This window comes from Haemaphysalis longicornis, unplaced genomic scaffold (assembly GCF_048455015.1).
Source record: "Haemaphysalis longicornis isolate Haplotype H1 unplaced genomic scaffold, Haemaphysalis longicornis Haplotype H1 scaffold_12, whole genome shotgun sequence".
Taxonomy (NCBI): Eukaryota; Metazoa; Arthropoda; class Arachnida; order Ixodida; family Ixodidae; genus Haemaphysalis; species Haemaphysalis longicornis.
The window spans coordinates 102,284,413-102,296,409 of record NW_027526225.1 but is presented as its reverse complement, the minus strand read 5'-3'; the positions used below and the strand labels follow the sequence as shown (position 1 = coordinate 102,296,409).

The following is an 11,997-nucleotide window of genomic DNA, read 5'->3' as shown; positions in this document are numbered from 1 at the left end:
CTTTACGTGTACCAAGATGTTGGTTCTCATGGCACTGAGTCACTACAATATGCACAAGCTGTGTTACTGGATACCTTGCCAGCATTTTCTAGGGCAGAAAAAATTCAGGCAGAGGTGTTCTGAGGTTTGCTGGTGTCTCCTACCTTTAGGATAATCATTCATTACTGGAATTTGTTTCTGCAGAGTTTTCATTGCAACAGCGAGTATTTCGCCGCATTCCTTTTTACTCATGGGCACAGCTTTGCTAAACTGGGCTTATGGCAAGCACTGGATTATAGTTGCAACTTTTAGTGTTGTAAATCCGAATGGTGCGTTTTTGTGTCGAATAATATGCGATACTAACACGAAATTTGCATCTGAATTTTTAAGGAAAGCTTGGCTGTTTGCAACCCCCGGCTTGAGATATGCTGCCAAGGGTGCAGTTTTTAAAAAATCAGTACCGCATAGACAAGGGAGCCCAGTTTGCTTGTAGTCGCACTGTGCAAACGTGCCACACTCTAAATTGTTATTCTGTTGCTGGTTGTCTATTAATCCTCAAGTATAGAAGCGCTTCCACAGGTTGCACACGCCGGTTGCTTTAATAAATTAGTCACTTGATTAGTGCTCACAAGTGATCACTGGCACTTTCTGTCGGTCTTAGTTTTGGGAAAGCGTAGCCAGTTTCGTAATTGCTGCTTACAAGATAACTCGAAAAAAAAAAGAAGGCGGGGGGGGGGGGGGGGGGGTATGCACGGAACCTTCGCATGATTTATTAGGTGCACCGTAGTGTGTGGGGCTCTGGATCAAGTGATCAAGTTCAACCACTGAGGTATCTTTAACAGGCGCCATAATCTCGACACGTGTCTTTTTTCTTTTTCTTTTTTTGGCCTCCATCAGAAATACAGGTGAAATAACTTTTTACATGAAGCTCAATTATCGTTTATCCCTTACAGTGCCTTTCATCTGCGTATTGCTTCTTCTATTTGGCTGTTGTGGAGGCACGCTGCTATGTGGTTTTGCTGTTTCGATGTGAAGCACACGGAAGTTACTGTATTTGCACGATTCTAGCACTCACCTTTTTTTACGGAAATAGGCGTTCAAAAATACTTGTGCAGTACAAGGGGACCCAAAACTCGAAAGCCTCAAAACCGAAACCGCCGGTTGCAAACCGAAACAAAGTGGCTCAATGAATGATAGAGGCTTCGTTTGAGCACAAAATAATAATCTTGGCAGATACGGAATAAGGTGTGCATAAGGCGTCCCAGAGTTGCGTGTTTGCACTTGGTGAAAACTAAGTGCAAATCTTCAGAGAAGGGCATTAGCTGCTCCCAGCATGTGCGGATTTATGTTGAATGAGTTGTTTCGTGCAATTTTGAGGTGTCTGTTAATGGGATTATTTCATGGGTGTGATAGAATCGGTGCCAGGTTGTTTTTCTGGTTTCCGGGTGTTGATTTCTACTGTGCGTTACAATCGAGGGCACATTAGAGACGTGCAGTTACGGTATTTGAAAACTTGACACCCGTTGGTTGTGAGGGCATCTGTGCAGCGTATGTAGATTTCTTTCACGATAAGCATACTCTGTCTCCTATGTCCTTGGCTTCAAGAGATGTCAACATGTTTTAAAAAGAAAGTCTATTCAAGGGAATTTCTTGGATTCATAACTTAGGCATGCTGAGTTCCAATTGTGTCTGCATTATGCAGGGTTTCGCTGCTGCCGTGCCATATTGCTTTTCGCCATCACTCATGTGAAAAGCTTCTTTTGCAGTGTAAAAAGTGTGCCATATGACAACCTCTAAATCGCAGATTGATTTCCAACCATACGACTGCCTGTATTGCTATTGTTTTTGTGCAAACCGTATTCCAAGAATGGAACTTAGCTTGGCGGTCTGTTTCTAGCAACGTTTTGTCTGAAACGAAACAAGATCAGCATTGTTGTCGCATACGACACTAGTCACTCTTGAAAAAAAATCTTTTATTCATGCCGTCTGGCCAGCAAATGACAAAGAAAAGGGCATTCATTTCCATTTTTCTTCCCCGTGCAGTTTCAAGAAACGAGTTTACTCTTCTCACAACATCATCTCGAAAGAATAAAAGAAAAAAAACTACCATACTTCTACACTGAGTGCTTATCACTATATGCTAAACACACTTATACATCCATGGTGCTTAAGCTTCTAAAAGGCCACTGTACATTGCAAAAGCTTGATTGTTGTGAAGGGTCGACATATGTGGCGTGAGGTTCCAAGTCATCAGCTTGCAACTTTAGGGTTTTCACAAAAACAGCTGCTACGATTGTGCGATAAGAGCTCTACACAGTATGTAAGAAACAATTAAAGCTAATCCTCCAACAGTGAGGATTTTGTCACAAGTGGCGCAGCATCAGGATTCTACTACAGTGCCCAATGAAACAATGTGTAAACTTTTTCTTATTTGGAATAAGCTGGAAATTTACCAGCACTCCAACGCTGCAAGCCTTTTCTTAGTGCTCTGGTTGCCAAAATGGTGATGCGTTTAGCATTTGTGCTTTACCGTTATGACAGTACATTTAGGGCCTCTTCCATGTTCAGATAAATCCTTACATAGCCTGATATACCCCTCCTTCCGTGAACAATGACTAAAAAAAATTTTGTTGAGCTCAACAAAAGTTGGCCAGTTACATGATCACCGCTTTTACAAAAATTAACAACCAGAATGTTGGAAAGACATTTCTAAAAACTTGCGTTTTTCCCGTTCATACCCAAATTTTTTCATCCAACTTTATGAAACAATTCAACCCATAAAAGGGGCGATTTGAAATTTTAGTCAAAGCTGTTTTAAATTTAGCAAAAAAAATAACTTCTTAGGCACTATAAGCAGCACAACTAGCGTAAATTGCTGTGTGGTGGCATTGCAACTCAAAATAAGGGGTGAGCGTTGCCATTTTCGACTAAAATTTGTTGATCTAGCGCAGGCTTGAAGCCTGGCGTCCATTCCTCGAAAACGTGCATGGTTATGATGCTGCCCAATTTCAAACCTTGCTGCATTCACTCCTTTGAATTTATGTATAAAGGATACGGGGCTGGTGGTGCAAGCTTAGTCTGGCAGTATACGAAACAAATGACAGGTTATTCCATTCGAAGGAAATGATCGCGATTGGCTGGCTCGGAGTGCAAGAGAAAATGAAGACCCTTACTGTGGTTTCGTGCAGGTGATACACAAACACTGATTACAGTACAGCCCATGGCAATTCTCTCATTTGCTGCATTTGCATGCTCCGACCTTATGCCAGCAATGAAGTCTGCGTAAATGGCATTCCGTCACAAAATTCAGCATGGATTACAATGGTATTTCCATATTGCATCAAATAGCACCAGGGCTATGAAACTGCACCAGTCTGTAAAAAAATTCACCGTTATATAGAAATATGTCAGCAGGGCTCAGACTGTCATTTGCAGCTGTGCTGAATGTTTACCGATCTTGCATGCTTAACCGGGCAGCATTGTATCAAGTTCAGTCAGAAAGGCATAAGACACGACACTTAACTGCCGGTGCCGTCTTCTGTTAAGCTCTGCACGTTCATAGTCGCATAAACGGTGCTCCAGTTAGGGAAAATTACTTGCACCAATTTTTATGATGGTGTACTTTTTCCACGATACAAAAGTATACTCCATGTTGGGCAAACCAAACCGGCACTGCGTTATGAAAAGCGTATCGGACGTTTCCCAGAAGCATGATTATGGATGGCATCTGTACGGTCTCTGGATGTTTCGAAGCCCATCATGCTAAACATGGCAAACTGTGTAAAGCCTGTTAAACTCGGCAAACCATTTACTGTGCTCAGTCGAGTGAGTAGAGTTGCCTGAAGCATTTGACAATGCGTGTGGCATAGCGCTTGCAGCGGCAACTTTTGAAGTGTGTATAGAGCTAACTTAAGGGGGCACACTGGTCTTAGAAACTTTTTTTTTTGCTTTCCAACAAATTTTGATGAAATTTCATGAGCTTGTTCTGTTGTTCTAACTGATTTCAAATATCCAATTAGTTTTGATGTGACATAATTAGTTTCCGAGTTAATTAAGAATCTTCGTTGATTGTTCTTGAGAACAATAGGGGAAAAACTATTCAACCAGCAAGGCATGAATAGATATCAGAAGTTGTGGAGAATGAAATATGGGAAGCAGTTTTTTTTGTTTCGCAATCGCATACAAATTTACATCAATTCTAACTTCCAGGTTGGAGGTACTCCTGCTAGCCGGTTGAAAATAACTCTAATTAAACAATTACTGGAACGCAAAATGCAAGATCTGCTTCCCTTGTTGGATGGTTTAAACATTCAGCTTCACAGTTCAAAAGAAATGATCTTCCTAGCTGCACTACATGCTGGGATGTACCTCTCTAGAATTTCCTATCAGTGCAACACCACTTCTGATGAAGTGGGAAATTATTGAAAAATTGTTATTTTTTTCTTGAAATCGGGCTTCTGTGGCTTTTATAAGTACCTGGTACTGTTCCACGTACGGAAGTTTCAGAGAGAAAAAAAAGCTCTGCAAATCAAGAGAAAAGTGATACCTAAAAAAAGTGCTTTTTTTGGGCAATTTTTCGGCCTCAAAGACCCATGTGCCCCCTTTAAATGTGCTCAGATGCTGTCGCTCTTGGCTGCTTCCTGCCCAGTCTTCTTCCCCGTCTTGAAGCGTCCTTGGAGGTGGTTTGCCAACTCTGCTTTTAAAATAGACAGCCACCCAGGGAGCATTACTACTGAAGGCACCTGGATAAAAAATACTTTTGTGAACTCGATTCACGTTTGTACATTTTAAGCAGATCTCGCTGTGAGGTAGTCAAATCGAGTGGCGGCAGCTGTGCGCTGCACATTCGTGTCATCGTTAAAAGCTTTAAGGCCTTCAGTGCAATGGTCCCAAGCAGGGTTTTTTTTAGTCGGGGTGTCGTTGCGCCAACAAAACCGGCACAAGCGTCAAAAGCGGAATTCCCCGTTTTCGGGGCGTTTCGATTGCATGAACACAAAACGACTGTTGGCCACGTGCTACTGGCTTTCCAAAAGGACGAGAAGTGCTCTACTAAAGTTGACAAAATGACAAGCTATTGTGTACAGGGCGCATGCAATCGATGTACACGTCAATACGCAAGACACGCTCAGGATAACATCTAGATGCAATGGTTCAGCATATACAAGCGAAGCATCAAGCACACACACGTGGGAACCTCTTGCACCAGTCTCTGTACTGCCATGAAGCATCTTCTGTTAATGTTTTGTTTTCATGCTTAGCCGCCTACAGATATGTCTTATCCTGTTCTGAGAGTGCATGTTTTGAGCGAAGCATGTGGATGTTCCGCTTTCCGAATTGGATAAGACATCTGTCTGCGAGTCAGGCACGGGGAACAAAACATCAACAGAACGTGTTTTGCGGCAAAACGGCCCCCCTTGCACATTCCGACTCAACAACTATGCAACAACCCATCTCCAGTGGACACACACTCCTAGCCTTTCACTGCTGTCTTTTAAGGCATCCCAGGATACAGAGCTGTGTCAATATCACTCAAAATTCTTGGCATGAGCGGTATGAATGTTGTTTGGGAGTAACCATAATACACAAATGGACGGCTCAAGCAAATTAGTTAGTCCAACATTCACATTACTTTCCGGCATCTTGTAATAAGAGTGCTGCTTGGAGCAGTACTCTATCTGTGTTAGCTAATGCGAAGACACGTTACGCAATAGTGTAAGCTTTTTTTTTATGGTTATTTCTGTAGGTTCGTTCGTCATAAAACTGTAATCTTTACATTTTCCAATACTAGGAACCCTGGTGAGTGCAATAAGAGAACCGATTTTTGATGAACCGGTTTTCTGATGCAACTAATTTTACAGCTCATTAAACTTTGGTGCTTGAAATGGGCATTCAAAATGGTTCCTCGCCACTGGTGCCACCAAAGTTTAATGAGCTGTAAAATTAGTTCTAAGCGGCGCATCAAAAGACCGATTCTCTTATATTGCACTCGCCAGGGTTCATAGTATTGCAAAAATAAAGATTACGGTTTTATGACGAACACTGTTTTGTCTATTGTCCCACCAGAAATGGCTAATTATCTCTAATTATCTTGGTAACTAATTGACTGCCTCAAAAAATAATGCCACATCTGAAATTAGTGGAAAAAAAGCAGCAAGTCTGACAAGTTTCACAGAGTTTACTTAAAAATTAAAAGGAGCTGTTTTAAGAGCAGTGTCCACCCTTAAACAGGTAATGGGTCTCGCTGTTTTAGCGCATTCATGAACAACATCTTTTCCATTGGCTTAGTCACTCCACAAAATAACTGGTTGTGCTGAACTGAAAAAGCAGTCATTTCTCTTTTCGGCTTTATATAGTGAATGTGCGAGAAAACCAAGCTCAAGCAATCGACTTCCCTCATGATGCTAACAAGATACTTAATGCACAATTGCGTCACTAACAGATAATAGCATCGGACGACATATAATTGTGGAGTGACGTCACCGATTCAGACCAGTCACCGTACATACCACACACCCATCATTGACACAGCTCTGTAGCAATTGCTTTCCAAGGTCAGACGGCACGTTCACACAAGCGTAACATCTCAACAACCTCCACTCTCCAATACCTCAACAACTCTGCGTGCGAAAAATCAAACTCTAGCGTGCACCCGTCAAACAAATGGCACCATTGCCGCAACAACAGGCCACTACACCGCTCTCGCGTCAACCGTCACGATCACTACCCACATTCAGCAAGGGGCCGCATCCGAGACGTCATCAGACTCTCAAGGTTTCTACCACAAGGCCACTGTAAAGGCGAAATCTCTAGGTGCGGCAACAAAACTACCGAAGCTCGAAAGGCCACAATAGCTGCATATAATCACGGTAACGTCTAAAAGTGTTACACAAACACAGAGGGCGTACTAAGGTCACCTTTACGGGGGTAACAACTATTAGACTCGTGGATCAACATCCTAGCACCGTGGCGCACAACTGGGCACATCAATTTGCCGCGTATTTTGAAGTGCGGCGTAAAAGCTGCAAAGCTCGTCAATACGATGCTGTCGCCACCAACAACTTCAAACTAGCCTAGCCCAAAGTTTAATTTGGTGGTCAGGACTATCTTGCTCTTACAGCGGAGATCTATGCGTTGCAAGACTGGTCTGGTCGTTGGAGCTTGCTGGTAGTACTGGGGTTGGTGAACTAAAATAGCGAACATTCATTGCGTTTAAAGCAAGCATTCATCGATAACGGTGATCTGGTTAATTGGCAGGGCAGCGAAGGTCTCGCTGCTGTCAGCTTCACAGTCGCAGGTTGGGGCTGTACGGGCGACGTTTTTTCTGGAAGCGCCAGCTGCCTGTTGGGGTGAACTGAAGTTGACAATGGGTGTGGCCGGATGGGGAACCCTGAATGTGAGAAACAGAGAGGGAAAAAATGGCAGCATCTCCACTCCGTGGATGATGGCGAGGGCGCAGAGTACAGGGGCTCGAAATGACATCCAAGTTGTGCCCCGATCGTCATTCGATTTGAGCTGTAAGTTGCACCTTGATTATTCCCTTATTGAAACTTATTTGGCTGTGGGTATGTAAGACTTTTGCGCAGTGTGTGGTTCACTTTGGCCGGGTGGTGGAATCGAGTCACAGACAGACAGGCAGACAGACCAAAATTTCTGCGTTTAAGTAGCCCAGGAAAGACTATCATCTTTAAAATTAGTAGCCTGTCCCTTTAACTGCGTTGCACGACACCACACGTGCATTACCAAGGAAGAGAGCGCCTTGCGCATTCACCTAGCAAAGGGGCAGGAAGGCCTGGAGCAGGTCGTGCGGCACGTCGTAGTAGACGAGGGACGGGCTGAAGGCGGAGCGGAGCGCCGCCAGGTCCGGCAGCGCGGCCGCCCAGGGCTCCCCACGGCGAGCAAACACTGTCAGAGAGGAGCGCGGCACCTGCGCCAGCAGCCGCTGCAGGTCTCCCAGCGAGCGGCGGGCCAGGGGAAGCCACACGGGAAAGCTCACGGGTTGCGCCAGGTTGTACTCTCGCACCAGGGCACCCATGCTCTCCACCATCTCCCGCGTGTACCTGCGCACCCAAAGAGACGGTCCGGTTGCGCCCCCTGGTAACCAGAGTCACTCAATATGCACCAGCTGTGCAACTCCCCACGGTCCCCATGCGTCAACAACTGGTCCCTGTGCTAGGGGAAACCAGGAGCAAGCATAAGTGAGGGGGATGTTGTATGTATGTCGAGATATATGTAGAGATAAATTCTTGCTGCAGAAGTGTGAGCTAGTGGGTGAAAGAACTTCAACACTGGAAAAAGCGCTAAAGAACGAGGATATAAGGAGGAGCATTTAGACAGGACGGTTGCTAGTTTGACAGGACAGGGCTAGTGCACTTTCTGTCTCAGTGCTATATTCCCTTTACATCCATTATCATCAGGAGCTGCAAATGTAGCCATGATGGCAGCAGTGCCTGGCCAATCCCCAGATATGCCACGAACACAGCGAAACCTTCCACCTGCAACTTCTGCTAGGTTACTAGCACAGAACTCGCAGAACTATACGTCTCCAATATTATTTTGACTTGCATCCGCTACTTGGCAGAAAGGGATAATCATTTGCTCAACATATGTTATGCGGTGGCTTCCCATGCGAGAGCTGTGATGCCTAGCTGCGATCCCCCCCCCCCCCCCCCCCCCCCCCCCCCCCTCGAGGCTTCAAGGTTACTGGGAAGAAGTGTTATGACTGCCTCCATGGTTCACAGATGCAATGAATTTGTTCAGTCTGCGAAGTTCCCTGGGCTTGCCTCAATTGCTTTTTAACACCGAAATTGCTGTGAAACCAAGAATTCTGGCTCTGCTATACATGTTATACATGGCATATGTGTGTATGTACGTATACTTTATAAAGAGTGTGCGCAACTAAATGAGAAAAAAGTGCCAGGAAGGGATACACCACAAGTGCCGACTGTATGTAGGGAAGCAGGGGGGTCAGAAAAGCACGTATGTGCACGGTGTACGATCGCCTTTCTTAATCTAGCTGGCTCTGTTTTCTTCAACTTGTTAAAAAGATCAACATGCTCTTGGAGGTTTCTAATCAATTCAGAAGAGGAGTTTCAGCAAACAGAGCAGGCTTCGGGCAATGTCTCGTCACACGGGACGGTTATGTCTTCCCACACATCTAGGCTTTTGAAATTACTAGCAGAACTCAGATGAACAATGACTGTCTCTATCTGTTGCAGAATATTCTGCTACGATAACTCGAAAAAGTGGGCTCTGGAGTTCTGCACTGCGATCGCCCAACTGCAAAGAAGAAGGAAGAGAAAAGTGGCACGTAGAACCGAACTTGTGCTGCCACGGCCACCCTCTAAATTCAGTGCCCCATTTACCACAGTTTGTCCCACTTGTCCTGCCGCCATGTAACAGTACCGTACTTTCCGCCGTGTAAGCCACGGCTTTTTCTAATACTACAGGGGGTAAAACTTGCTTGTTTAATTGTAGATACCATATTTTCCCGTGTATAACCTGCACCAAAAATGCAAAATTTTTAGTGGCAAACTAGGGGTGCGGGTAATACGCGGGGTTTTTCCTTTAGTGCAGCTTCACAGCAACGTGCGTTGTGCTGTGAAGCTCCTATGCAGTAACACTGACTTAAGCCTTCAATGGCAGCGATTGTGCAAAAAATACAATGAGAAAGAAGAAAAAACAAGGACTAAAACAAGAAAAAAAAACACAAACAACATGGATGGGACCGAAGATGACCTTGTGTACAAACAGTGACAACTGTGGCTCAAGTGATAGCTCCAGCAAGAGCAGTGGCACTGAGTAAATTGTAACTTTTGCCTTGCAGTCAGTGTATTCTACTGGCTGAATATACGCTTTTTCAGTCTACTTAGTACGTGATGTATTGCTCGAGCAGTATCTTTGGTGCAGCCTTTCCTGTATCAAATGTGGGGGCAATGCACGAGGATTTTTTTTTTTCTTAAAATTCTGGCGGGCTGAAAGTGGAGGTGCGGATTACATGCACGGGCGGGTTATACACACGAAAATACGGCACTAAAAGCGTCGATTACAGGGGTGCGGCTTACGCAACAGTTTATCTCAGCCACGAAACTTTTCAGGAAAAGCTGTTATTCGGCAGTGCAGCCTATACTCTAGAAATTGTGGTACACCAAATCAAGCTGCAGTCAGGCCGCCTCCCAGCAGCCACTGCACGCCATCGTACCCCATTTTGAGGCAGGAGCCCTCCTGGGTCGTCCAGCCAAGGGAGATGATGGAGCGCGGAAAACGAGTCCGGCACAGCGTCAAGAAAGTCCAGGCATCCACGGGTGGCACGACCACGCAGTCCGGTCCCGGAAGAACATCGGCATTCAGAACCACCGGGCCTTGTAGCTGCACGAAAGCAGAGTTAGTCCGGCAAAAAGTTCAACAACTTTTGCAAGCAAGGAATTTCTTTTTGACTCTGGTTGACAGCTGGAATTCTTCACAAGTGTCATGGTAGCTGGCGGAAAATTCCGGCGTGCCAAAAGCAAACTCTAGATATCCCAAAGTCAGCCTCACCGGTTCAAGATGTGGTTGAAACCACTTACAAGTCTGATAATCTTGTGGTATTTGTTTTGATTAGACTTTGTAACGAGTGAACTTTCCTTGCTCTACTAGTCAATGCAGTGATAGCTGTGTTTTTCTCTTCAGTATGCAAATAATAAGTGCACATTTATGGAAGATATTAAGCACTTCCCATAACCTCTTGAGTGGAGTGAAAAAGGGGTTGGTTGGAAGATATACAACCTAAAAATGAAAAAAAAAAAAAGCGCAAAAAATGCAGCAGTCAGGAATCACGGGGGAGAACCTTACAATCAATTACAGCTTATTGTTTTGGAGCCGTACGAAATTGCATTGGCTAGCTGAAAGCGGAATGAAAACATCACGAAGACCAAAACAAGGTAAAAATTCACAGAAAAACAATGCATCAAGGTCCTGAGCTCGTATTTGCACAGTTTTATTGGTGACACACTGATGCTTTTACCTACTTATTATTATTATTATTATTTGTAAATGCTATCTGCCTTCCATATATTTTACACGTTCATTGCTGAGAATATAAAAAAAAGAAAAGCATGTGTCATTGTGGCATCACATCAATAACAGTGCACAGAAATAAGGTCAAGTACATTTTGATGTGTTTTTTTACTTTTATGAATAATTAATTGTTGCCTTGTTTGAGTGTATGTGATGTTTTCATTCCTTTATCAGCAAACCCCACTCCTGCCATTTTATTCCCACCTGTTTTTCACACCGTTTCCTTGTTGTGACGCTGCCTTTCATTGTAATAAGCGAAAACACAGATTTCTTTCTGGCTTCAACAAGCATCTTAACTGTATTACCACACAAGTATTGCTTTCATAGGTAGACCCATTGCAGGTACATGAGCAAGTTTTCGATTGTCCTCGTGCGTTTCTTGGAGGTTATTGCCATTTCTCATACAACATACACAAGTTGACAGGCCGCCAGACAGGCCACGAGTAGGGCCTATTGTTGATGCCACACACAACATACACAGTTTCTGTTATTGCAGAACAGTTGCCGCACAGATGGCATGCTGAAGTACACAACAGCACGAGTACGGGACACAAAAAGTATTGTTCGCCCCCACTGACAAAGCGAAGCGCCTTGTTTGTTCGCTTATTCCTCGAATTTCAAGAATGTTCCTAAGGCCAACCGACACGGAAAAATAATGTGTGCTTGTCTGTGGACGGAAAGTTCAAAAACTCGTTAAAGCATAACGACGTGAAGGTCATCAGGCATTGATCGCGGTTTAGACGACACAGGCCAAAGAAGAACTGCCACTTGCTGAAAGGCAATGTGTATTTGCCAACTTATAATGCAGACAGAGAGAGAACGTGTATGTGTCCTCCATTTTCCCAGCACTACTGTGCTTGTTTTTGCTCATTGTAGCGCATGATTAAACCAACGACCTCTAGCCCTATCACCCAAGAAGATGGATTATCTTGACAGGACCTAGTTATACGAGTTCGAGAGTAATGC

At 44.3% G+C, this 11,997-nt stretch overlaps 1 protein-coding gene across 1 annotated transcript; it reads right to left on the bottom strand.

The window, feature by feature from the left end:
* Positions 1-1,935: 1,935 nt before the first annotated feature.
* LOC144163125 (protein FAM151B-like) lies at positions 1,936-10,344 on the bottom strand (the record flags this gene model as incomplete). The annotated part of the gene is given in 3 exon segments (XM_077693939.1): positions 1,936-7,366; positions 7,748-8,036; positions 10,178-10,344. Coding segments are annotated over 2 exon segments (456 nt in total), but the record flags the coding sequence as incomplete, so codon positions are not given.
* Positions 10,345-11,997: the final 1,653 nt, after the last annotated feature.